Source organism: Lactuca virosa, chromosome 4 (assembly GCF_052849685.1).
Source record: "Lactuca virosa cultivar CGN04683 chromosome 4, Lactuca_virosa_CGN04683_v6, whole genome shotgun sequence".
Lineage (NCBI taxonomy): Eukaryota > Viridiplantae > Streptophyta > Magnoliopsida > Asterales > Asteraceae > Lactuca > Lactuca virosa.
Genome location: NC_136429.1, coordinates 527,231,693 through 527,259,530, shown reverse-complemented (window position 1 = coordinate 527,259,530; position 27,838 = coordinate 527,231,693). Strand labels below are relative to the sequence as shown.

Sequence of the window (27,838 nt, the reverse complement as noted above, 5' to 3'; positions counted from 1 at the left end):
TAATCCATACGTATCTCTTCTGTTGAAGAAGGTTTTAGGGTTTTCCGCTATTATCGTTTTCTGCTAGAACCGCCATTCTTCATTTACGTAGTTCTTAGACTTTGATCATACCCTAACTTTGTTTACTAGTCTGATCTTGAACAGGTTTCAAAACAAAATCATCATGTCTCTTGACGATTCACAAACGAACCCAATCAACATCTACAACAGTATCAGATCAACCACCATGATTCTTATCCTGTATACTCAAGATTATGAAGTTTGGACGCATCACTTTGAAGACTATGTGATTGGTTCAGAAGATAACGGATACTTAATCTGGGAAGCAATTACTATAGGTCCGTTTGTTCACTCTGGCACAAACAGAACAATCAAGATGCAAAAGGAGTACAACCAACTCGTGGTTGATGTAAAGGATGTTCCTCAAGACGAAAAGCAAAAGCTTGTAAGCAACATTAAAGGAGTACAATCTGACACATTTCGGTTGGTCAGTTCATGCTCGACGGCAAACGAGATATGGGTTAGATTGAAGGAGTTATATTCCACCGATGAGGATCTTGAGCATTCTATCCAAACTTTACTGCTTTCAGAGTTGGGAGAATTCAAGCAAAAACCAGAAGAGAAGCTCATTCAAGCCTTTGATCGTTTCAATCATCTTCTCAGCAAAATGATAAAGCATGGCATAGAAAGGAAGGTAATTGAGCAAAAGGTCACATTCATGAATGGCCTAAGAACCAAATGGATGGCGGTGGTGTCTACAGTAAAGGCTCATGAACAATTCAAAACTTACTCCTTGGCGAAGCTAGTGGGAATTCTTAAATCACACGAAAGTGCAGTGACCAAAGAAACGAATGTGGTTTCATGCATGGGATCTTTAGCTCTCATATCAAAAGGAAAGAACGTGGCTGAAGAAGAAGAGGATTTAGATCTGTCAGAATTTGATCTAACCAATGAAGAATATGATTTGATGGTCTCTAATCCAAAGAAGTCCGTGCGTAGAAAGTTTCCTATCTCCAAGAACCGAAACTGGCAAGGAAGCTACAGTTCGGATAAAGCAAAGGAGGAACCGAAGAACTCTCCTAAGCAAGAAGAACCGAAGAAGGATAGTGAGCTTGTTGGTGACTCTGGATTTGATTGTTACTTCTGCAAAGGCAAAAATCACTTTGCCAAAGATTGTGTCTTGAGAAAGATGTCAGAAAAGAACGAGAATGAAGATGATGAAGCCTACTACCTGCGAAAACTAGAAGAAATAAAGAAGAACAAAGCTGCTGCTAACAACACTATGAATGCTTTAATTGTGCAGGAAAATCTCGTGGACGATGAGTTTGGTGGTGTGGAAGTCTGGTCTACAAACTCTGAGGACGAAGAAGTTCGTAAGCCCACACATGGCAGGGATTTCATGGCGAAAGAAGCTGAAACTGAAAGTGCAGGGAAGTGCTTGATGGTGACTGCCGGAGTGTCACAGATGAGAGGCTATACTACTAACAGGAGTTGTGATGAAGCAAGGGAGCAAGAAGACAGATGCTTCGCTACCAAACCAGTTGGCGAGCATATCAACGAATGCGACCAGTTGATCAAGAAGGTACAATCATTTCTCGAATCATTAAAAATCCCTGTCACAAACTATGAAAAAGAACTGAACGGATTAAAATCTAAATTTTCTAGTTTAAGTGGTAGTTTAACACAGAATCGCTTAACGAACTCTAACCTAACTGCTCTACTCAGCAGGGTGTCTTCGAAGAGTGAGGATAGACGGATCTGGATAGAGCAAAAGGAGATCGAGTTAGTTAGGATTAAGGATGAGATAATTTATTTGCAAAGGGATAATTTAAAGCTTTTAAAACTGAGAAATTTTTTTTGTTTAATTGCTAAACGTTTATATTCGAATATTACCCAATTGCATCTGAATTGTGAAATAGGCAAGAAAATTCATCGTATGATTCTTCCCTTCCTTAAATTTAAGGAGGATGAAATTGATGCTGATGTATATAACTGTGAAGCCGTTGTATCTTCTGATGAAATTTCTCCAGCATACAGAATTGGTCTGGATAAAATCGAGTCCTTTATCAAGTCCAAAGACCATAAGGACATGCTTAAGAACCTTTTGGACGAAAATGACAAATTAAAAATTAAAACCGAAACCATGCAGAAGTTTGACTCGTTGAATGCCAAGTTAAGTTCAGAAAACAAAATTGATGTTGAAAATACTTCTGAATTGAATGAGGATGATGATATGAGTGAAATATCCGTAGAGGATGAGGTGGACTGTTCTGAATTTGTCAAAAGCGAACCCGAACCTATCAAAAATCTCATTTCTGAAAATTCCGTTGAGTTCGCTCGTTTGTCCCAAACTAAGTCCAGAATTCTGAAAGAAAAATCTGTGGTATATCAAAAGGTTCAAACCACACCAAATCAGGTTTATGCAGTTACAGGAGTCACACAGCAGCAAACAACCGAGCTGACAGTAATAGTAAATGAGGACAATGCTGACCGCTGTGAGGAGCATTTCTGGTCAGCTCCAATCGACAATGCTGATGAAACGATTGGTCTGTCTGAGAAAACATCATGGAGGGTCAAAGGCAGATATGTGTCAGAACCACTCAACAAGCCTACACATTTTGATGTGCCAAGAACAAGTCGTACCAAAAAGATTCCAAGAGAACCAGTCAAGGCGACAAGCGAAACCTCCTCACTAAAGAGCGAAACTCATGATGCAAGACCGAAACCCAAGGGTAACATCTATAAAACTCCAAAGCAGTGGTCAGAGCAGAAACATCAACGTAATAGGAGATATAAGAAGAATCTCTCTGAAAGGAAGCAGTTTTGGAAGTCCCAAAACCCTAATTATGTTCACTCAGACAAATCTTCACTCCTTACAGAAGAAGCAAAATCAAAGCGTAACTCTACTCCTTGTACTCAATGCCATTCCTGCAGTCAAGCGAATCGAAAGAGTAGTTTCGGCTCTCAAAATGGAAGCAAATGAAACCAAAAGAGTAGTTTCGGTTCTCCATCTTCAGACGGAAAGAACCTAAAGCTAGGTTCAACTACTTAAACTCATCCCTCTCACTCAAAGCAAAATCCAAAAGTGGATATAAAGGGAAAAGGGAAGCTAGTCTCGGAAGATGAAAAGAAGACAAAGAAAACGTCTGCTAACTCTAGGAAACATAACCAAAAGTTTGTGAACAATAAGAACACAATTCCAAAGTCTGAAGTTAAAGAAACTAAAGCTAACAAAATCAAAGTTTTCACAATTAAAAGAAAAGATGAAACCACCTTAATAAAACGAACTTTTATGGTTGATTCTTCTCTTACTATTCCCTGTTATGTAAAAGGCTCACAAGGACCCAAGAAACTTTGGGTTCCTAAATCTGCTTGATTTTTGCAGGTTATTCGTGACGAGCAGTTCGATGATGAATGGTATATTGACAGTGGCTGCTCACGTCACATGACAGGGAGAAGGGAAGAGCTACGGGAGTTTCGGGCTCTGAAGGATGGTGGATGTGTCAAGTATGGAAACAATTCTTTTGGCACAATAAAAGGCTATGGAATGATCACAAATGGAGATTTCTCGATATGAAAGGTGGCATACGTAGAAGGCTTACAACACAATCTCATCAGTGTCTCGCAACTGGTGGTGGGAACCGGACTGAAGGTTTCATTCGATGATGAAGGGTCAGAAATAATAGAAAAGAAGACCAAGAATGTTCTGGTGAAATCTCAAAGAAAAGGCGAAATGTATCCATTGAACCTTAATCCAATACGAGGGAAGCCATATGTATGCCTACTAACGAAAGCACATTCTAACGAAAGTTGGCTATGGCACCGAAGGCTCTCGCACCTCAACTTCAAAGACATCAACATGCTAGTTCTTGGTGATCATGTGCTAGGACTTCCACTTCTCAAGTTTGACAAGGAACATCTGTGTGCTAATTGTGAAATAGGAAAGCAAAGCAGGAAAAGTCATCCAACTCGTGTTAACACAAAGATCATCGAACCACTTGAGCTCCTACATATTGATCTGTGTGGACCTTCGGCTGTTGAAATCATCGGTGGTAACAAATATATGCTTGTCATAGTTGATGATTTTTCTCGTTTCACCTGGGTTTTCTTTCTTAAACAGAAATCAGAAGCAACACCTAAGCTCAAACTCTTTATAAAGCAAGTAGAGCTTCAACTGCGAAAGGTGGTTAGAAACATTCGCAGCGACAATGGGTTGGAATTCAAAAACCAAGTGTTTGAAGAATTTCTTACTGAAAAGGGAGTGTCTCACAATTTCTATGCTCCCTATACTCCACAACAAAATGGGGTCGTTGAAAGGCGAAACCGCTCGTTGTGTGAAGCAGCCCGAACCATGCTCAGCTTCGCTTTGTTTCCCCTGTATTTCTGGGCTGATGCTATTGCCGCCGCTTGCTACACCCAGAACCGGTCTTTACTCAACAAGCGATTCACAATAAATCCTTATGAAATTCTAAACAACCGCAAGCCTAACGTCAAGTTTTTCCATGTGTTCAGTTCAAGATGCTTTATCTCCAATGCTAAAGAGAACCGAAACAAGTTTGATGTGAAGGCAGACGAAGGAATTTTTCTTGGGTATTCGCTTACTTCAAAAGCATACAGGGTTCTGAATAAACGAGCAAAGAAAATCGAAGAAACATATTACGTGTCGTTTGATGATAACTACATGAAGAAACTCACATCAAGCAAAGAACCAATGGATGAAATCTTTCCTCAAACTGGTCAAGTATCGATTCCCATTTCCAACTTATTTGAAGAATATGTGAAGCTCTTTGATGAACCAGAGACTGCTATTCTCTTTGAAGCGAAAGCGGCTGACAACGTAGTAGATAATCTGAAGAATGTAATTGACGAAGCTGCTAAAATCATGGAAAGCGAACCTTCAAGTTCTAATGGATCTCAAGAATCTGCAAAATCTCAAAGGCCAAGTGAACCTTCCTATTCTACAATCGAGGGGGAGAATCCATCAACTACCATACCCAATGAACGTCAAATCGAGGGGGAGAATTCTGAGCCTGAAGCCGAAACTGTTTCATCATTCGAGGGGGAGAACTCTGAACCAGATGTTGAGTTTGTTTCGTCATTCGAGGGGGAGAAACACAATACAAATGACGAAGATTCTCAATCAGAATTAGAGGAAGAAATAAATACTGAACTGGATCCTGCCTATGATCCAAACTACCCTCCTCTCACAAAATGGACAAAAGATCATCCAAAGACTCAAGTAATCGGTGAAACATCAGAAGGCGTTCTTACTCGGTCTCAAATAAAAGCAAAGCAAACAGCTCTGTTCTCTCGAGTAGAATTTTGCATGTTCAATTCATTCGTCTCAAAAATAGAACCAAAAACGGTTTCAACTGCACTCGATCACTCCGATTGGGTACAGGCAATGCAAGACGAACTCCACGAGTTTGAGCGAAATCGAGTCTGGAGACTGATTCCCACACCAAAGGATGCATCTGTGGTTGGGTTAAAATGGGTATTCAGGAACAAGATGGATAAAGGGGGAAATGTAATTCGCAACAAGGCAAGGCTGGTGGTCAAGGGATATTGTCAGGAAGAAGGGATAGATTATGAAGAAACCTTCGCTCTTGTAGCAAGGCTAGAATCGGTTCGGATATTTCTGGCATACGCTGCTCACAAAAATTTTGAAGTCTTTCAAATGGACGTCAAATGTGCATTCTTAAATGGAGAATTAGAAGAGACGGTGTACATAGAGCAAAAATTTTGAAGTCTTTCAAATGGACGTCAAGTCTTTCAAAATTTTTGAAGTCTTTCAAATGGACGTCAAATGTCCATAACTATATTTGGTATGTACTTGAACCGACCCGGCATGGTCCATTTGGGTTGCACATCACCCGAACAAGTTATGGATAATCGTTTGAGAATAATATAAGTTATGATTTATTAATATATTATAGGTCCTAATATATCAATATAAAATCATATTATTTAATTAGTATTGATCTATAATTAATTTAGAGATCAAAAGTAAGACTAATTAAATATGGGCTCTTGTATTTATATAGTGTGGGCTAATGCTTATTTGGAATGGGCTAGGCTTGCATGGAAAGTCCATGGATACTCCATGGAGCTTTAACCCATGGATCTCATGGAAATGAAAAGACATGGGTATTAGGGTTTACATGGATGTAACCCTAATCCACTACACTATATAAAGGAGGCTTTGGTTCTTGAAATTGGACGAGTTGATGTGTGTAAACTAAGAGGGCCGATTTCAAGAAGTTTGTGACTATTCTCTCAAGTTTCCAAGTTTGTGGTGATTTGTGACTTCCATTTGAGGCATCCACATTATTGGTGCTAGGCTCTCAAACTCCAAGCAATCAACTACTACTACAAGGTAAGTAATTCTACTAGTTTTATTTGATTCAAGTCCCCCATGCCATGCTAGTTAGGATAAGAACCTTGGAAAAATAATTATTTGCATGTATCTTAGTCAAACGTAGATCCAAGGTTTCTAGGGTTGCATGTACACCATAGGAGTGTTAGAATGCTCAAAAACCCATCAGTGGTATCAGAGCCTGGTTTGTTTATTTGATACTTGATGCAAAAAAAAAACTTGAAAATCGAAGTTTTGTTCAAAAGCTCGTATCAAAATTTCAAGTTTTGTATATGTACTTACGATTCTTGAAATTTTTGATATGAACATTCATAAACATATGAGTTTAGAAGATCATAGAAATTATGTGCTAATAATTGATTAGATTAATTCTTGATCTTTATGTGTTTTAATGGAGTCCATAACTAGTTCTTAAGTTATGGATAACCAAAAGTCACATTTATAAATAACCATTAAAAGAACACATAGGTTACAAAAAATGAAGAGTCTTTATTTTTAATAACCATTAACTCATAAGTTATGAGAAATGAAAAGTTTTGAAAGTTTGCAAAACTTGCCCTCAAGTTTTGGAACATGTAAAGTCATATTAAAAACTTTAGTTCCAACACCTAGAATTTTAAAAGTTAAAATTCAACCCTTATACTTTATAATATTATAAGTTTAATAATATTTATATATGTATAAGATCAAGTCGTTACCGCTAGTACGCCTCATTCACGAAGCCGGTCTATAAGGGGGGTATAAGGTTGTTGCTTATAAAATGACAACTTAATGGGTGTCCACTCTCACCCACCGCTTCCTTGATCGGTGGAGGGTCGTTAGTCGAACGGGTAGGACAAGGACTTATAAATTCTCATTAAAATTATAATGATAATACTAAAGTAACTAAACTTTATTGAATTCCCAATCTTAGTTATTTTAGGAAAATGTGAATAAGGTGCTAATCTATGAAATTACACTTTACACTTTGTTTAAGTCGTTAGTGGAGCGTGTGTGGTTAACCGGCACACTAACTTGAACTTAACAAGGTAGGTAAAGGGTGACTTAATGTTTATCATAGTATCGATGGAGCGTGTGTGGTTAACCGGCACATCGATTGAGGGGTAATACATTAAGGGTACCAAGTAATTTGCATGGTTACTTCACACCTTGTTTTGTGATCCTCGGTATCCCAGTCACAAAACTTGAAGGGCACACTCGAGATTGAAACATTCCATTGAAGAAAGTTCAATGAATCTCAAAGAATCTAGGAGTTTCTAAACCAATTAAAACCTAATTAAATATTTCATTTTTCATGGTGGAAATTGGTGAATCGTCATTCACCTACCTTCAAATATCTTATAGCTTAGATTACGACATCCCTCTTCTAAGTTATAAAATATTGTGTTGGGTCCTAGCCTTAATATTACATTTGGGTGTTTTGTTAAGGACTATCTCTATATCTAATCTAATCTATTCCCTCTTCTTTTCAGATGTCTTCCAATAACAATGCTTCTGGCTCAAACCCTACTAGCTCCTTCTCTCTCATGAATCTTTGTGGGAGAGTCATCTTTGTTGGGTCCAACTTTACAGATTGGATCAGAAACATCAGGATGGTCACTCGGTATGAGAACAAAGAATATGTTCTCGACAAGTAGCTGAAGGTACCCGAGCCAACTGCTACTCCTGAAGAGCTTGCTGAATATGAGGTACATGAAAGAGATGCTACAAAAATGGCATGCATCATGATAGCCACCATGACAGCCGAGCTCCAAAAGTCCTATGAGGACTATTATCCTTTTGAGATGCACCAGGACTTCATGGACCGCTACCATCAAAGTGCTCGTCAAGTGCGATATGAAATAATCTCCTCCATGATAACAACCCGAATGAAGGATGGTGAACCCATCACGGGCCACATGCAGAAAATGCAAAGGTATGTGGACCATTTACTGAAGCTGAATGTGAACTTTCCTGAGGAGTTAGCAATAGACATCATTTTGCACTCCTTGCAATCGTGTTATGATCAATTCCGCATGACATATCACATGAACAAGGAAGAAGTCACCCTCAGCAAACTTCAAGGACTCTTGAAGACCGCCGAAAGTGGTCTAAAGGGTAAGTCGGTTGTTACTACTCCTACTCCTACTCCAACTGCGGCCAATGTCTTGGCAATCGGGCATGGCAAAGGGAAGAAGAGAAAGAACCCTTCTAAGGGTACCAAGGGTAAGACCCTTGAAGGCTCCTCTTCAAGCAAAACCAAGAAAGGTTTTGTCACTCCTTCTGCTAACCCTAATGAGGCTGAATGCTTCTATTGCCATGAAAAGTCGCACTGGAAGCGAAACTGCCCAAAGTACCAGCAAAATTTGAAGGATGGGAAAGTAAAACCCAACCATGCAGGTATATACACTATATTGTCTAATAACTCACCTCATTCTAAGTCTTGGGTCCTTGATACAGGTTGTGGTATTCACATATGTTGTGATTTGCAGGGACTAAAAAGAAGTGAGAATGTGGAGCAGGGAAAGATAAACTTGATCATGGGAAACAGGAAAGCTTCACCTGTCACCAAGATAGGAGTTTATTCCTTAGTGCTAAATAGTGGGTTTACATTAGATTTGAATAAATGTTATTATTCGCCAGAAATGGCAAGAAATGTTATTTCCTTTCATGCATTGTATAAACAAGGTTTTACCTTTTATTTTGATAATAATAATGGTAGTATTGATGCTTTCTTTAATAATGTTCTTTATTTTAAAGCATTACCTTGTGATGGCGTGTATGAAACTGTATCTGTTGTAGATAATCTAGGAAATAATGTATTGTGTATTAACTCTTCCACTAGCTTAGATAAAGCATCCTTATGGCATTGTCGTCTTGGATATGTAAGCAAGAAACGCATAGGCCAACTCCAAAAGGATGGAGTCTTGGAGTCATTTGACCTAAAGTCAGATGATAGTTGTGAATCTTGTTTGCTTGGTAAAATGACAAAGTCACCTTTTACTGGCACTTGTGCTAGGGGTGAAGGTTTGTTGGACCTCATACACACGGATGTGTGTGGACCCTTCAGAACCGCCACAAGAGATGCTAATCGGTTCTATGTGACTTTTACTAATGATTTTAGTAGATATGGATATGTCTACCTAATCAAGCATAAGTCAGAAACCTTTGAGAAATTCGAAGAGTTTAAGCAAGAAGTGGAGAATCAGTTGGGCAGGAACATTAAGATGCTTCGATCCGATCGTAGTGGTGAGTATCTTAGTACTGAGTTCCTTGACTATATTAAGGAATGTGGGATTGTCTCACAATTGACACCTCCTAGGACACCACAGTTGAATGGTGTAGCTGAGAGGCGCAATCGGACCTTGTTGGATATGGTTCGTTCCATGATGAGTCGAGCTTCGCTACCAATCTCATTTTGGGGGTATGCCTTAGAGACTGCCGCCCATATCCTTAATCTAGTCCCTACAAAGAAGGTTGCCAAAACACCTCACGAGGTGTGGACTGGAAAAGTTCCCAATCTAGACCACATCAAGATTTGGGGTTGCGAGGCTTTCGTGAGACGCGAGACTCACGATAAGCTCGAACCCCGAAGCGAAAGGTGTATTTTCATCGGCTACCCACATAAATCCTTTGGTTACATCTTCTACAGACCCAGTGATAATGTGGTGTTTGTAGCAAGAAGAGGATTCTTTCGAGAGATAGAATTCATGAGCTAAGGAGACAGTGGGAGGCAAATTGACCTTGAGGAAATTCAAGAGTCAAGTGGTGAAGGAACCTCAAACCCTAGCTCTCAACCTAAGGAGGAAACTCCTGTTGAGCCGACTGAAGAATCTATACCTCTGAGGCGTTCCACCAGAGTTAGGAATGCACCTGAGCATTATTATGGTTTTCATATTACTGCAGAAGGTGAGACACTTATCAGTGATAACACACTGGTAAATCTGGATGAGCCTAACAGCTACACGGTAGCCATGGTAGGCCCTGAGGCTGCTAAATGGAAAGAGGCTATGAATAGCGAGATACAGTCCATGTATGACAATCAAGTTTGGAACTTGGTTGACAATGTACCTGATCATAAGATAGTTGGGTGCAAATGGATCTTCAAGAAGAAGACCGACATGGATGGTAATGTACACACTTATAAGGCACGACTGGTTACAAAGGGTTATTCTCAAACTCCGGGAGTTGATTATGATGAGACCTTTTCACCAGTGGCCAAGATTAAGTCTATTAGGGTTCTGTTAGTCATTGCTGCATTTCATGATTATGAAATATGGCAAATGGATGTCAAAACCGCTTTCCTTAATGGAAAGTTGGCTGAAGATGTTTACATGGTTCAGCCAGAGGGTTTTGTAAGTACAGAGTACCCCAGTAGAGTGTGTAAGCTTGAGAAATCCATTTATGGATTAAAACAGGCACCTCGCAGATGGAATCTTTGCTTTGATGAGAAAGTCAAAGAATTTGGCTTTTCAAGGAGTGAAGATGAATCTTGTGTCTATATCAAGGCTAGTGGGAGTATAGTCAGCTTTTTGGTACTGTATGTGGATGACATACTACTCATAGGAAATGGCATCCCAACCCTGCAGGAAGTAAAGTCCTGGCTTGGGAAGTGTTTCGCTATGAAGGACCTTGGAGAAGCTACCTATATCCTAGGGATAAGAATTTTGAGAAACAGGAGTAAAAGACTAATTGGACTTAGTCAAAGCACCTATGTGGACAAAGTGTTGAAAAGGTTCAACATGCATAACTCCAAGAAAGGAGAGTTACCCATCCAGAGTAACGCCAGATTGAGTAAGACACAAAGCCCTAGTACTGAGGCTGAGATAGCATAAATGAGTCGAATACCTTATGCTTCAGCTGTAGGATCGATCATGTATGCTATGACGTGTACTCGACCTGATGTAGCCTTTACTTTGAGCATGGTTAGCAGGTATCAGGGGAACCCTGGCAAGGCACACTGGACTGCGGTAAAGAATATCCTCAAGTACCTACGGAGGACTAAGGACTGGGTCTTTACCCTCGGTGGCAGTGAGGACTTGAGAGTTGTAGGGTACAATGATGCTAGCTTTCAGACTGACAGGGATAATTTCCGCTCTCAGTCGGGCTGGGTCTTTACTCTAAACGGAGGGGCAATTACTTGGAAAAGTTCCAAGCAGGAGACAGTGGCTGATTCCACTTGTGAATCAGAATATATAGCAGCAAGCGAGGCAGCAAAGGAGGCTATATGGCTAAAGAACTTCATCGTAGACCTTAGAGTTGTACCAGCTATAAAGGAGCCAATGGAGATTTTCTGTGACAGCAATAGTGCGGTTGCCTTAGCCAAGGAACCAAGAGATCATGAGAGATCCAGACACATTGACAGAAAATATCACTTTATTAGACATCGAATAGAAGAAGGAATCCTTGTGGCAAAGAGGGTATCATCGGATGAGAACCCAGTAGATCCCCTCACGAAGGGACTGACTCGGGCTAAGCATCTCCAGCATGCTCGGAGCATAGGGCTGAAGGATGATATTAGTTTTAGTAGTTAGATAATCTTGAAATTTGTAAAATGTAATTGACATTTGATGATAAATAAAAGCTGTTATTTATGAGTAAAGTGTTGCTATCTCTTGTCAATCGTTTACTATTATTTCTTTTTGCATGTTTTGACTTCTAGAATAATTATGTTATGGTTTATATCATATTATTTAAACTCTCCACAGTCGGTCATATGTTGGAAGTAGATATGAATCAAGACTGTCATGGGTTGGCTTGTAGAGGTCTAAGATGTTGGACAAAGCGGTGCTACAACACTCATGAGTGCTCATAAGTTCTGAGTATTGGATTCAACCCACGCTCATTTGAATCACTTCATGGATTTTATCACGAGTGATCATGAGACGATAATATCTTATATTCTTAAAACCTAGAGATATGAGTTGTTACTATGAGTTGGTTATACATTGATTGCACCAAAACGCATTGGTAACTCGATGTTATAAACCGTGCTTTTGTGTGTAATTCAACAAGTAGTAGAGCAAACATATGAGTCGAAGTTTATCTGTTCCTTCTAGGATTAGAAGCGATATCTGGGCCCCTCGATGATTTTGTTTTGACCTATGTACCGGGCCCGGTCAGAACTAAATTGATGTGTTCAGTTAAGTTCTATGTCAAACAAATCGGAAATCGGGAAACAAATGCTGGACAATAAGCAAGACCATGTTCCATGTATTTGTCCGGCTGATATCTAGAACAGAGGATTATATGATCACTTATCTAAAATGGCGCTTCATAGTTCCACAGAGTTTAAAGAGCTACGATTGCTGATCGGTTCCTGAAGTCATACTTGCAACTATAGTTATTAGACTTATCCAAGTGGGAGACTGTTGGATATAGTGTCTAAGTCCATAACTATATTTGGTATGTACTTGAACCGACCCGGCATGGTCCATTTGGGTTGCACTTCACCCGAACAAGTTATGGATAATCGTTTGAGAATAATATAAGTTATGATTTATTAATATATTATAAGTCCTAATATATCAATATAAAATCATATTATTTAATTAGTATTGATCTATAATTAATTTAGAGATCAAAAGTAAGACTAATTAAATATGGGCTCTTGTATTTATATAGTGTGGGCTAATGCTTATTTGGAATGGGCTAGGCTTGCATGGAAAGTCCATGGATACTCCATGGAGCTTTAACCCATGGATCTCATGGAAATGAAAAGACATGGGTATTAGGGTTTACATGGATGTAACCCTAATCCACTACACTATATAAAGGAGGCTTTGGTTCTTGAAATTGGACGAGTTGATGTGTGTAAACTAAGAGGGCCGATTTCAAGAAGTTTTTGACTATTCTCTCAAGTTTCCAAGTTTGTGGTGATTTGTGACTTCTATTTGAGGCATCCACATTATTGGTGTTAGGCTCTCAAACTCCAAGCAATCAACTACTACTACAAGGTAAGTAATTCTACTAGTTTTTTTTATTCAAGTCCCCCATGCCATGCTAGTTAGGATAAGAACCTTGGAAAAATAATTATTTGCATGTATCTTAGTCAAACATAGATCCAAGGTTTTTAGGGTTGCATGTACACCATAGGAGTGTTAGAATGCCCAAAAACCCATCAAGACTATGGCCTGAACATGAAGAAAATCCCTTTGTATTGTGACTCTGAAAGCGCAATAAGGATATGTCACAATCCAGTGCAACACTCAAAAACGAAACATATAGCACTGAGGTATCATTTCATCAAGGATCACGTGGAGGATGGTAATGTCGAAATCCATTTTGTTCGAACCACTGATCAACTAGCTGACATCTTTACAAAAGCCTTACCGGAAGCAAGCTTTAACAAAATTTTACAAGGCTTAGGAATGATGGAAGCTGAGTCCGTACCGAAATCGCTTTCGCCTCATTAAAATTTATCAAGCGAAATAGAGCGAACACTCGGTCTATTTCGGCTCCAGAATTTTCGGGAACCGAAATGAACCGAACGCGAAATAGAGCGAACACTCGGTCTATTTCGGCTCCAGAATTTTCAGGTACCGAAATGGACCGAACGCGAAATAGAGCGAACGCTCGGTCTATTTCGGCTCCTGATTTTTTGGGAACCGAAATGAACCGAACGCTCGGTCTATTTCGCTTCACTACTTTTAGGTGAAGTTTCGGTTGTATAGTTTGTACATTGTTTGTGTCTTTTCTCAATTCGTTTCTATACATAAAAATCAAAAATATTTTCCTTTCAGTTTTTTATTCTTTTTCAGAAAATTCATAAAAATCAAAAATATTTTCCTTTCTGTTTTTAATTCTTTTTCAGAAAATTCATAAAAATCAAAAAAAAAAATTTCCTTTCTGTTTTTAATTCTTTTTCAGAAAATTTATAAAAATCAAAAATATTTTCCTCTTTGTTTTTAATTCTTTTTCACAAAATTTATAAAATCCAATTTTTTTTTTGTTTTTGTTGCTTTTCATTAAAGTCAAAAATTCCAAAAATATCATTGAAAGGTATTATTGTTCATTAAATGATGGAGCTGGGACAAGTATACATTTCTTTATCTTAGTACTAGCTAAGTGTCCCTAGAAACATGCTGCTGTATGTTGACCAAAGCCTCAAAGACTTCAAGTGTATCCTTACTGATTTGATATACACAAATCAAATCTTCCCAATTAGGCTGATAAAATCACTTATGTCATGAGCTACCTTACTCGTCTCACATTGAGTTAAGAGTTGTCTACTCGGTCCTTACTATATAGCAGAGGTGCTTTCGGTTCTTTAACCTCCTTATCACTTTTCTCCATCTAATTTCGGTTCATCATTGTAACCCTTGAGACTCTCAAAATTTCCCACTTGGGTTTATGGTTACCCAACATCTGTGTTAATGATCTTAGCTTCGTTTCACCACGTGCTAAGTGAAACCCAAAATCCAACACCAATAACGAATTGATGGTGAACAATCAAATGTTCTAGTTTTCACCCACTCTTTAACGAAACCACTTTAGTGGAAGGTACCACGAAATCTCTTTTTTATTTTTGTGCGATCTTTATGAAACTGTCTAACACCAAGGCATTTCTTCCCATAAGATCCAGTTTAATTTTTATTTTTGAGATTTCTACATTTATCACTAAGTCACTGAATATGTTAACTCACCTACTTGTTTAAAAGGCTACACTGGTCTCACAAGTACTTCACCCCACTTTCGGTCTTATGTCAAGTACTGCAGTTCGTTTGAAGATAAGCCACCCTTTATAGCTTAAATTTGAAAATATGTCTTTCAATGTTTCTTAATAAACATTTGATCGTAATTCAACGGGAAACCACACAGACACTTATAAGTCTCTCTTGACTTTGAAGGAAGCGATTCGTGCCCGGGATCCATAGTTTCGTGTCTAAATAGACATCACTTACATCCCACAAATACTTTGCTTTATTTCTTTTCTATTGGCACACTCTTGCACGAAGATCTTTATGATTTTCCAAATTCTTGCTCGTGGTACTAATGGCTATTTTTCAGAATTAATGTTTCGGTTGTTCATGCTATGGAGGTATATCATGTTAAGGAGCGAACATTGCCAGCCTTATATGAAGCGAAAGGGGTTTGTCATCATTTGAAAAGAAAGTTGAAAAGTTTTCGAAGTTGAAACGGTGGATTCGATTTATTTAAAAGGAAAAGGGTGAGTCAGCATGAATTTGAAACGGTTCAGAATTTGAAAAGGAGATAAGGATGGAAAGGCGCGTGAATTTGAAACGGTTCCTAATATCACGCCTGATGACGTCTTCCTAGGGAAACCCAGCTGTCAAATCCCGCTTTTTCAGGCGTCGTTTCAGAAGATAATCGAATCATTACTGTGGATTCTTTCTCTCTCCTGGAGATGGTATATAAAGTTTTCTCACACCTCTTGGGATACTTTACCAGTTCTCCACTCTCTCAAGAAAACACCGACAAATTTTTACTGTTCATCTTCTTCTTTACACCTGCAACAATGGCTGAATCTTCATCTGTTTATGAACAAACTGCTCAGTCATATCTTCTGACCATCAAACCAAATCAGAATCTTATCATCGAACTGAATCCATTTGTCTATGATTCGTACATGCTTCATGTGATTGAATGTCTCAAGTATTCCCCGCTGGTGATTGCTCTCACGCAGGTTGAATGTGTTCCCATGTCCATGCTCTCTCAAGTCTACTCAATCGCTGTCTACGACAAAGCTAAGGAGCGTATTTCCTTTGAGATCGTCAATCAAAAGACGTCGATTTCAAAAGCTAGGTTTTGTTTATTGCTACGGCTTGCTGTCGACGACTCCATGATTAACCATGATTCCATTACCACCACTCAACTCTTCGCAATGTTCTATGATATGGGGTACACTGAGATTCTCACCACTGTCATAAAGTTCAAGAAATCATTTCTTCCTCCTCAGTGGAATGGTCTATTTACCCTCCTCTCCAAGGGTTTATCGGAGAGGGTTGCAATTTCTGATGGAGCGAGCAGGGCATTCATGACCCTTATTTATGGCCTGTACTATGGGGTTAACATGGATTTTGGATCAATCTTATGGTCTCAACTGGTTCAGAGTATAAGCTCTTCTTCACGGTACTCTGAAAAGTTTCACGCAGGTTGAATGTGTTCCCATGTCCATGCTCTCTCAAGTCTACTCAACCGCTGTCTACGACAAAGCTAAGGAGCGTATTTTCTTTGAGATCGTCAATCAAAAGACGTCGATTTCAAAAGCTAGGTTTTGTTTATTGCTACGGCTTGCTGTCGACGACTCCATGATTAACCATGATTCCATTACCACCACTCAACTCTTTGCAATGTTCTATGATATGGGGTACACTGAGATTCTCACCACTGTCATAAAGTTCAAGAAATCATTTCTTCCTCCTCAGTGGAATGGTCTATTTACCCTCCTCTCCAAGGGTTTATAGGAGAGGGTTGCAATTTCTGATGGAGCGAGCAGGGCATTCATGAACCTTATTTATGGCCTGTACCATGGGGTTAACATGGATTTTGGATCAATCTTATGGTCTCAACTGGTTCAGAGTATAAGCTCTTCTTCACGGTACTCTGAAATTTCTTGTGCTAGGTTTTGGACTATTGTTACTCAATGGGCGATGGAAAAGTTTCATGTTCCAACAATGGCAGATTCGCTGATGTCATCTATTGCTACTTTCCACACGACGAGGATCCTTGTCTCAGATCCCTCCAAATTTCTCTTTATTGGTTCGGTTCCGGAATCTATGTACAGGTGTGTTTCCAATGAAAGCAAGGTCATAACTGAGTACAAGAAGCTACCCCCCTACAGGGCCAAGGCAGCTTACTCCAGAAATGCAAAGCTCACTCGAAGCAGCAGATAAACCAGCGAAAATAAGGAAGAAGCCTGAAAGAAAAGGGGAAAAGGAAGGTCAATCCTCAAAAATTTCTACTCCCAAGAAGCGCAAGTCTGAACACACAGCCCCTACTGCTCCAAAGAAACGAAAGACCAAGAAGAAAGCTCACAAGCCAAAGTCTAATTCCCCATCTTTAAGTGAGTCTGAATATGTTCCATCGGATCAACAGACCGACCTCGAGTCAACTGAAGACGACGTTTCTCAAACAGAAAGTCCACCTCGGGGTAATTCGCATCCAACCTCACCAACTAATGAAGGTAACCGACACTCACCTCCTCATTCTCCTACACAATCGGTTCCTATTACTATTGCTCCCTTTCCTCCACCCATCTCATTTTTGTTGGATTAGTGTCTAAGCCCGTAACTATATTTGGTATGTACTTGACCCGGTTGTGCATGGTCCTTTTGGGTTGCCTTCTCCAAAGCAACTTGACAAGGTAATTTAAGGAGAAAGAGAGAATATTATGGTTTATTAATATATTATAAGAATAATATATTAAAGGAGAAATCATATTTATTTAATTAGTATTAGTCATAAATTAATTAGGAATTAATTTGGTGACTAAAAGAGATTAATTAAATAAAGGGGCATAAACTGTCAAATGTATGATAGTTGAGTTTTGGGATAGGAAACCTAATGGATTAAAGGGGGGAACGAAATTATGATGGGGATCCATCATATTTTCGTCCAAGGCCCTAATCTAGAAGGATCCTTGGGCTGCTTGGTGATTAAGCTGTCCATTAGGGTTTAGACTGAAACCCTAGTAGCCTGCAAGTATAAATAAGACCCTAGGCTGTGGAAATCGGCCACACTTGATTCTAAGAGAACCCTAGGGCCGATTTCTAGCACCTCTCACTCTCTCTCATATTGCCTTCTTGCTTGTGGGGTTTGTGAACCATTAGAGGAGTTACAATTGTGACTCTAAGCTCAAGATCAAGAAGATTACAAAGGATTCAAGCTACTTGAAAGAGGTAAACCACTCAGATTTGTTTTCTTTATGATAATTTCGAATTATATATGATAGATCTAGTTTTGTAAGTCTTGGATTCAAAGCATGTACAATAGAGAAACCTAGATCCAAGCATTAGGGTTTGTATGAGCACATAGGATTGTTTCTTATGCATAAAACCCATCAATTTTCCACTACCACCTCGATTCCAATTCCAACCCCTTTATTCATCGAAGTTACTACAACTACTACTTCTCCAACCGAACCTACTGTTCGTGTCCACGTATCTGATACAGGGGCATCTACTTTCGGTTCTGAACCCCCTATTACCTCAAAACCTTTATCCCCACCTCCTTCACACGAATCTGAACATGTTCTTGGAGGAGAAGACATGGAATTCGACTCTGTTTACTATAGTCCTTATCGAGTACAGAGCGATAATGATGATGACGCTCCTGTCACGAAGAAGCATTTAAATACTATGAATGACAAGCTTGACCAACTGCTTTCTTCCTCTTATGGCAATGCATACTCCGAAGTAGCAATCAAGGCTCCGTTGGCAACCTTTGTCAAAGAGCATGACAGTTCCATCTCTAATGCTATTCAAGCTATTAATGCCTCCACTTCCACCTATCAGAAAGCTTCTGTTGCAGTCAAGGTCTCCACCAAGGATTGCAAGCAAGCGACCGCAAATGTCGAAAAACTAGTTTCCGATGCTCAACTCTTTCTTGATTCTCTCTAAGGTGCTGCTCAGAAGAATGCTCAAACAGTGAATGCTTCTGTTGATAATCTTACGCGTTTGCTTGAGGCTGAAAAGAAGCATTTTGAGGAAACACGCCAAGCAATCCAGACCGCCAACACCCAGCTTCACACTTCAGTTGATGCATGTCTCACTCAACTTGAAGCTGAACTTGCCGTAGAAAACGGGATCATGGATGAGCTAGATAAATGAACTTCTCATCTTAAAATTCAGAATCTGAAGCTCAAGGCTGCGACCAAGGAAATTGACGAATTAAAGTTTGAGCGTGAAGTGGTTAAAAGCTCTATTAGTGATGTACACTCCATTATTCTCCATCTTTTGGAAGCTCATGATTCGGTCCTTACCATCTCCATTAGACGCCACTTAGCTGAGAAATTGAGATCTGCTCTCGATATTCTAAGCAGGATTGAGGGTGTTCCGGATCCCGTTGTCACTCCGAAACAAGGGGGAGAAAATGTTACTCAGGACTAGGGTCAACCTCAACCACCTCGAAAAAGTAAACCTATCTCCCAACCGAAAGTCACTGCTGAGCCGAAGGGTAATGAAGCTTCAGGCAGTATGAAGGACAAATGAAAGAAGAAGATTGGTGATGACGATGAGGTTGAAATCGATGACGAGACTGATACAGGAGCAAAAGCTTCTAAAACCGAAAGCCTCAAAGTCAAGCCTGATGATCGAGAGATTGAGGCAAAGGTTCGAAAGGCGAAGGAAGTATTTGATAAGGAGAGGAAAGAGAACGAAGTATTAGAACAGAGGAAATCTATGTTTCCTCTGTGGTCTTTGGAAAAGCTTTAGAGGGAGGTAATTGAAGCTCCAAGCACTCATTGGCTCGAACCGGTCCTTTCTTTTGCTCTTGAGAATTCCAAGGATTCTCAATTTGATATGGCAATCACCCGAAAGGCATTCATTTTTCATTGTTTTGAGCCAACTACTGCCATCCCGTCTCCTGACCCGAAGGTTGATCGAGATCTGCTTGAGTACTATCTTGAGTTCGCCCAACCTCAATACCTGACTTGGAGTAATCAGAAAATCACAACGGTCAAGGTGTTGAAACCTACTTCAGCAGGGAAGTTTATCAATATCAAGTTCAAAGTGACCCAAGGCTCAGACAGTTCGGTTCATATGTTTTCCCTGGCTGATTTGCCAAATTTGAATCCTCATGATCAGATTCTCTTGAACAACATTTTGCTGACTAATCAAAAGGAGTATGAGCCTATTATAGATCACATCAAGTGAATGCTGGTGTGTTACATTCTTGAAGTCGTAAAGATGGATCAGGAAATCGCCTCTGCCATAAAGAAGAAGCCCAAAATCAAGCCAATTGGGAAGGAAAGCGACATCAATGTGATGGTTAAGGGTAAAATTGACCCTAAGTTTCACACAGTCATGTTCTTCAGGGGTGAAGGTCAAAAATGCATGTTCGTTCTTGTCGACAAACACCTGTTCTCCACTGCTTGCTTGGAGCATATTCTCGATATCATACACGGGTGTAATCAGAACAGCGAAGCCGATAAAAAGATGTTTACTGATATGCTTCGGTGGTATATTCTTTTCCATCAAACTCTTCTTGCCATCATCCCCAAGCTGTTCAAGACTGTGAGGAAAACTACAGTTACTCAACCAAAGTAGTCTCTCGCCTCAATTGGCGCAAAGGGGGAGATGGTTGGGTTTAAAGGGTTGCGCCATTGGGCCTTAGTAGTTCGGTCCATTATGTACTCTTGGTTTGGGCCTGTCCAACCGTGTTTATCTTTCTAGGGTTTAGTATATAAGGTGCATGCATGCATCCTTGTCATTAACGCTTTTCATTATTATCATATTAATTGTACTGTAAACCCTAGCACACCTCTACAGAGGAAGTTCTTAATCGAGCTCTTCTGAGGTGTGACTATATTTTAATCATTCGACATACGGATTGAATCATTGAGTGTTCCAGTATTTGTTATTCTTATTGATTTACCTATTAAGATCTAATCGATCTAAAGAGTGTTCAACTCATCATAATAAATTCTCAATTAGTAAAATATTATTTCCATGAAATAATAATTTTTCAATTAAATAAAAGTGTTGATATATTTATTAATAATCAAATTATACAAATAAAAAATCGCCAAACGGTAACTTCCTATATGGTGTGACCCTATATGATCATATATTATTAGCAATATCATTCTATAATGACTCTTGGGAATACTAGATCTTTCAGTTATTAGGATCCTTAGATTCTTGCACGTTGCATACATTATCTTGGGATGGACGTTAGCTTGGCTAACACCCCTCTGATGCTTGAGTCAATAATGGCTTTTGAAAAATTAAATAAAAGAATCATATAAAAGTAACGGGTAGAGAGTATGTACCTTGAGTTTGTTGGAAAATGATTAACACAACTTACATTAAGTATGCATTTAGATGTATAACATTCCAGGATCTTGGCAAGACCTTTCCTTCGAGGGTAGTTAGCCAATATACCCCATTTCATGCTTTTGAATCAATGAGACATGGTCCTTCCCATTTAGGTGCCAATTTGCCTGCATCGGGATCCTTGGTATTTTGGAATGTCTTCCTACAGACCAAGTCACCTATTTGGAATCTTCTTATTTTAATGTTCTTAATGTATGATTAAGTGATCTTTTATTGATGAGCAGTAATGCGGATCCTAGCAAGATCCCTGAGTTCATTGATTGTTTCAAGATCCTGGGTTAGCATCCTATCGTTGTTCTCTTGATCCTGCAATTGGTATCTTTCAATTTGGAACACTACTTCAGTAGTTATCACGGATTCTATTCCAAACACCAAGGTGTATGGAGTTTGGCCAGTGGATGTTTTTGAAGTGGTCCTATCCTCCCATAGGATGAAAGGTAGTTCTTCTGCCCATTTTCCTTTCTTCTCGTCTAACCTTCTCTTCATATTGTTGGCTATGATCTTATTGTTGGATTCAACTTCACCATTAGCTTGAGGATGAACATGAGTGGACATTATCATTTTAATTCCCCAACTCGTGCAAAAGTCTCTAGTCCTTTTGCGTATGAGTTGGGCTCCATTGTCGCATATAATCTCTGTAGGGATCCCAAATCTAATCAGGATATTACGTTTGATAAATGAGACTGCTCCCTTGTCTCATATTTGAACAAAGGCTTCATCCTCTATCCATTTTGAGAAGTAGCCTATCATTAATAACATTAAGACCTTTCCACCAGGAGCTTTTGGTAGCTAGGAAACTATATCCATTCCCCATTTCATGAATGGCCAAGGGGAAATGATAGGATGTAATGGTTCTTCAGGTTGATGAAGGATATTGCTATACCTTTGACAAGCATCACGTCTTTGTGCATATAGGAAGGCATCTTTCTTCATCGTTGGCCAATAGTACCCCGTCCTTAATACTTTGGAGCATAAGGATCTGCCCCCAGCATGATTACCACAATCTCATTCGTGCATGTCTTTTAGTACTTCGGTAGCCTCATGACTTTCCAAACATCTCAAGTAAGTACCAACCAGGGATTTCCTGTATAGCTTCCCTTGGATAATCACGAAGCATGAGACCCTCATTTGGAACGCTCTATCGCTTTTCTCTTCTCTTGGAATCGTGTCATTTTTGAGATATTCCATAATGCGCTGGACCCAGGATCTTGAGTTTTGCAGAGGATCATTGATGTCAGGATCCTGATGATTAGCTTCTTGAGGGAGCGATTGGGGATCGGGATCTTCGATTGTTGTTATGTTGTTTGTTTGATAATGATCATTGGGATTATCTGGTTTGATGGAGGGGTCTTCTATCGTTGGGATCGATATATGGGTTATAAGGATCCTGATTTCTGGCGGGATCCTGAGGGAAGATCCTAGGTTGACCAATGCGTCTGCCTCGACGTTTTCTTCTCTTGGAACTTGACTTAGGCTTAAAGCTTTGAATTTGGAGGCTAGTTTTTTGAGGATCTAGAGGTATAGTGCTACTCCTTCGCCTTTTAATACATAAGATCCATTAAAATTATTATTTAATAATAAGGAAACAACGAATACCAGAAGATCCTTGGCCAACTATAATCCCATGATCAATGCTTCGTATTTGGCTTCGTTGTTGGTTGCATCGAATTCACAACTGAATGCCTGGGGGATGATGTCCCCCTGTGGCGATTTTAGTATGATCCCTAGGCCTGTTCCCCTAAATTTGGAAGATCCATCAGTGAAGATTGTCCATTTTCCCATGCTTTCTTCTTTTTGGAGTTCTTTGCTTTCCAATTCTGCTTCAGGTTGTAGATCATCACTGAAATCAGCCACAAAGTCTGCTAGTGCTTGTGATTTTATTGCTGATCTCGGTTCATATTTTATGTCATATGTGCTTAGCTTCACGGACCATTTTTCCATCCTACCAGACATCTCTGGTTTTCGCATAACACTCTTTATGGGGTAATTAGTTTTTACATGTATAGTATGTGTTTCAAAATAATGTCTTAATTTTGTTGAAGCAGTTACTAATGCAAGTATTAGTTTTTCAAGATAGGAGTACCTGGTCTTAGGATCCAAAAAACTTTTATTTACATTGTAGATGGGATGTTGGTCCCCGTTAAGATCCTTGGCTAAAACTTCACTTACATCATTAGAGGATACTGAAAGGTATAGTAGGAGTGGTTCCCCATCTAGTGGTTTCGCCAACAAGGGTGTTGAACTTAAATAATTTTTAAGTTCATGAAAAGCATCTTCGTGATCTTTAGTCCATTCAAACCACAGAAAGGTTTACACCTCTTTAAGGATCTTGAGATGCACATGTTTAGGGCTTCCACTCTTCCTGATAGTCTTTTAATATCCTTTGTCAAGGATAGGGATCTTAAATAAATGATGGCCTTTATTTGCTCCAGACTTTCTTCTATTCCTCTTTTAGTCACCATGTATCCAAGGAACTTGCCTGATCTCATTCCAAAATGGCATTTGGAAGGATTCAACTTCATTTTGTATTCATCTAGTATGTTGGAGGCTCCTTCAAGATCCTTGAGGTGATCTTCAGCTTTCTTTGACTTGACCAACATGTCATTGATGTACACTTCTATAGTGTCCCCCAATTTATCCTTGAACATTCGATTAACTAGCCTTTGGTATGTTGCGCCTGGATTTTTAAGACCAAAATGCATATCAGTATAGCAATATATACATGTTGGGGTTATGAATATGGTATCCTCCTGCTCAGATGGTTCCATTTGAATGTGTTGGAACCCTAGTAATGCATCCATGAGTGTTAATAGTTCATGGCCAGCTGTAGCATCTATCATGGAATATATGTGTGGCAAAGTATCCTTAGGGCAAGCCTTGTTAAGATCTGTATAGTCCACACATACTCTCCATTTACCATTCTTCTTTTGTACGAAGACCACGTTGTCTAGCCATCTTAGGAATTTGACCTCCTTGATCATCCCCGTTTTAAGAAGTTTGTATACTTCTTTTTGGATGATCTAATTCTTTTCGGGTGCAAACTTCCTTCTTTTTTGATGGATGGGTCTGAAATAAGGATAAATGTTAAGTCTGTGAGTTATAATATTTTTGTCTATATCTGTCATGCCTTTATTTTTCCACGCGAAGGTTTTCCTTCTTTCTCCCAGGAACCATATTATGTTTTCTTCTATGTTTTCTGGCAATGAGGATCCTATGAGTATTTTCATATCGGGATCCTTAAGATCAATGGGCACTTATTTTGTATCTTGTTCTCCGGATTCTAGTATATTTCGTGCCCTTTGCTTTAATTTCTATGCTTGTTGTGGGACTGTAGAAGTCTTTATCGAGGTCTTGTAGCACTCCTTGGATTCTTGTTGGTCACCTGTGATCTTCACTGTCCCCCATGGGGTGGGCATCTTCACATATTTATGGTATGTTGAAGGGACCGCCTTCATGTCGTGGATCCAAGGCCTTCCTAATACAACGTTATAGGAGGATAAGGTATCAATTACACAAAATTTTTGCATAGAGTAACCCATCTATGTAGATAGGCAGCTTTATTTCACCGACCTTATGTTTTTTTTCACCACTGAATCCTATTAGCAATGAGGATCTTTTGACTATTTCAGACTTTGAGATGTTCATTCTTTTTAAAGCATCCATGAGTATAATGTTGACTGGGGATCCTCTGTCGACAAGGATCCTTCTGACAAAATGGTTGGCGATGTAAAGAGTGATCACCAGTCCATCGTGGTGGGGATCCTGGGCATCCACTCTTTCTGTTTCGTGGAAGGTGATCTTCTTCTCGTTTGTGATTGAAGTATCTTTTGAGGCCTTACTTCTTTCTCCGTTTTTGACACTTTGGCATGCCTTTTTGCTACAAAATAAGAGGTACCATAAATGTCAGATCCTACAGAGATAACATTGATTACCTTGGCGTCCACAGGAGGGGATCATGGTTTCTCTAGGATCTTATGAGGGACCTGATCCTTTTCTTTGGATCTCTCTCTTCTCCTTCCAAGGATCTCTTTGAGGTATCCTTTTCTGAGTAGGTAACTGATCTCCTTCCTGAGGACTATGCAATCTTCTGTAATGTGACCAAAGTCCTCGTGGTACGCACACCATTTGGACTTATCTTTCCAGGTGGTGGACTTTTCTCCCTTTCTCGGCCATCTCGCTTTGTCTCCAAGATCATGCAATGCAAATATTAAACCTGAAAAATCCACAGAAAAACAATAGTCAGTGATCTTGGGAAATTCTTCTTCCTCCCCTTCATCTTCAAGGGCATTAACCCTATGATGATCAGGTTTGGACTTATAGGATCTTTGGACCGAGGATTCGGCCTTCCTATTGGGGTTATTGTATGATTTTGGTGGGTTTTTCCTCTTTTGGATCTCCTTATCTTCTTCGAGCCTTATAAACCTTAGTGCTCTGTTTCTTATTTCGTCCATTCTTTTGCATGGATTTATTACAAGGTCTTCATAGAAAGGAGATTCCCTCTTTAAGCCTATTTTGAAGGCTTCTATGAAAGTTACCATATCGATATTGGGGATACTCAGATCCTCCCTACCAAACCTGTTCACAAAATCTCTAAGGGATTCCTTAGAATCCTGAACTACCCGGTAAAGATCACTAGTGATCTTTTCGAATGTTCTGCTACAAGAAAACTGATTGTTAAAAAGATTACCCAAGTGAGAAAATGAAGTAATAGAGTAAGGATGAACATTAAGAAGCCATTTTAAGGTCGGTCCTGTGAGGGTTGAACCGAAACCCATGTATAGACAAGTATCCTTCAAATGTGTGGGAGTGGGGATGATCTCCATTCTTTCCTTGTATTATGCCACATGTTCTTCTAGATCTGTGGTTCCATCGTAAGGCTTCATTTTGGGAGTTTGGAAGCCTTTTGGGACTTCGGGATCAACTATCGCAGGAGAAAATCTCGAGAACATGTGCCTCGTGGGGGATACTTCTGTTATTAGTTGGATCACTCCCAACACACTTGACATCATCTGCCTTAGTTGTTGAAGTTCCTTGGCCATGACCGGGCTCATTCCTGCATCAAGGTCCATAGATTTAGTATTAAACGTATTATTATTCACGAAGTTACCAGAATCCTTGTTGTTGGAAGTGGCGAAGGTTTCACCGGGATCTTGGATCACAAGGGCTTGCTCGTTTGGAGTTGTGCCCAAGTGGGATCAGGTGTTGGTGATGAGGATTCTATCTCCTAGCGGTTTCTTGAGGATCCTATATTGTCAAAGTTTAAGATTTTGGGCTGCAAGGTCGAGGGTGCTTCTTCTTGGCGTTTAAGTATCTCCGTCCTCATTCTTTCTATTTCCTTTAACACCGTCCTGTTGTCCTCCTGTTGCTGTGTAACTTGTTTTTCCATCCTCTTCGTCATAGCAAGAGTTTGTTGTTGGAAATCACTACAGGAGGATCCTGAAATCCTTGGGTAGTGATCGGAGAAGTGTTTTTCTTCAATGCCTCAGAAGTCTTCTTAGGGGATCCGCTTGGAGGTGGTGGAAGATTTTTAGAGGAAATGGGAGGAATAGAGTAAGAGGATAAGATTAGGTGGGTAGACATGATTCTTGGATGATTGTGAAAAACACGGCCTCACGGTGGGCGCCTAATTGTTTTGGTCAAAAATTAATCAAGTATTATTCACCCAAATTGTATGCGAGGATGTGGTATTTAAGGTGATGTAAATATCGAACAGTAATCAAAGTAAGACAAGTGAGTTGCAAGGAAATCCCTTGATCCTTTTTAGGATCTTCAACATAAAAACATGGGATGTGATAATGATCACATGTCTTGTTGTAATTATTGATTTGATTGTGAGATTACAAAAATGTTGAAGGCAATATGGATACAAATGTAATAAAAGAGCTAATTGTCTATGTGGTGTGTGTAATACAGGTGTATTTATAGTCTAGAATAAATAACAATAGGTTTGATATTTTAGGGATCCTCTTGAATGAGCTTACGCACGTTGTTTGAATTGGTATTACCGAGTCTTAAGCATGGTTGAAATGATTCTTCGTTGAGAATAAGTCTCATATTGACCATTTCTACACATGTGAGAAAAAGAAATAGACATATGTGATGGGTTTCGAGCATAACAACATCCTATCTAATCATGCAACTCTAATTGCTTTGGATCTAAGTTTTTCACTAATTGAACATGCAAAAGAAATTCCAAAGCAATAACCCTAGATCTCGTATATATAATTCGAAATTCATATATAAAAGGGTTAAGAAGATTACATTGCTTGTTATATAGCAATAACAAGAATTCATTGATTGAGCTTGACTCTTGAAAGCTTAGTGCCTCAAATGTTGCAATGTCACACCCCAAAACCAGAACGGCGGAAACGTTCTGGGGTGGAGGACGTCATGTTTAGTATCACAAGACACGCATCATAGTAAGCAAGTAATAAACAACCATTTCATTAGAAAGAAAGTGTTTACA

At 39.4% G+C, this 27,838-nt stretch overlaps 1 protein-coding gene across 1 annotated transcript; it reads right to left on the bottom strand.

Moving 5' to 3' along the window:
• Window positions 1–21,582: 21,582 nt before the first annotated feature.
• On the bottom strand, window positions 21,583–21,927 carry LOC145107147 (uncharacterized). Its single transcript, XM_079044007.1, has one exon. It carries the CDS (start codon window positions 21,925–21,927, stop codon window positions 21,583–21,585), a length of 345 nt encoding a protein of 114 aa, XP_078900133.1.
• Between the last annotated feature and the right edge of the window lie 5,911 nt (window positions 21,928–27,838).

Coding starts and splice junctions, on each gene's coding strand:
- LOC145107147 (XM_079044007.1), bottom strand. CDS start 21,927: ATGTCCACTCATGTTCATCCTCAAGCTAATGGTGAAGTTGAATCCAAC.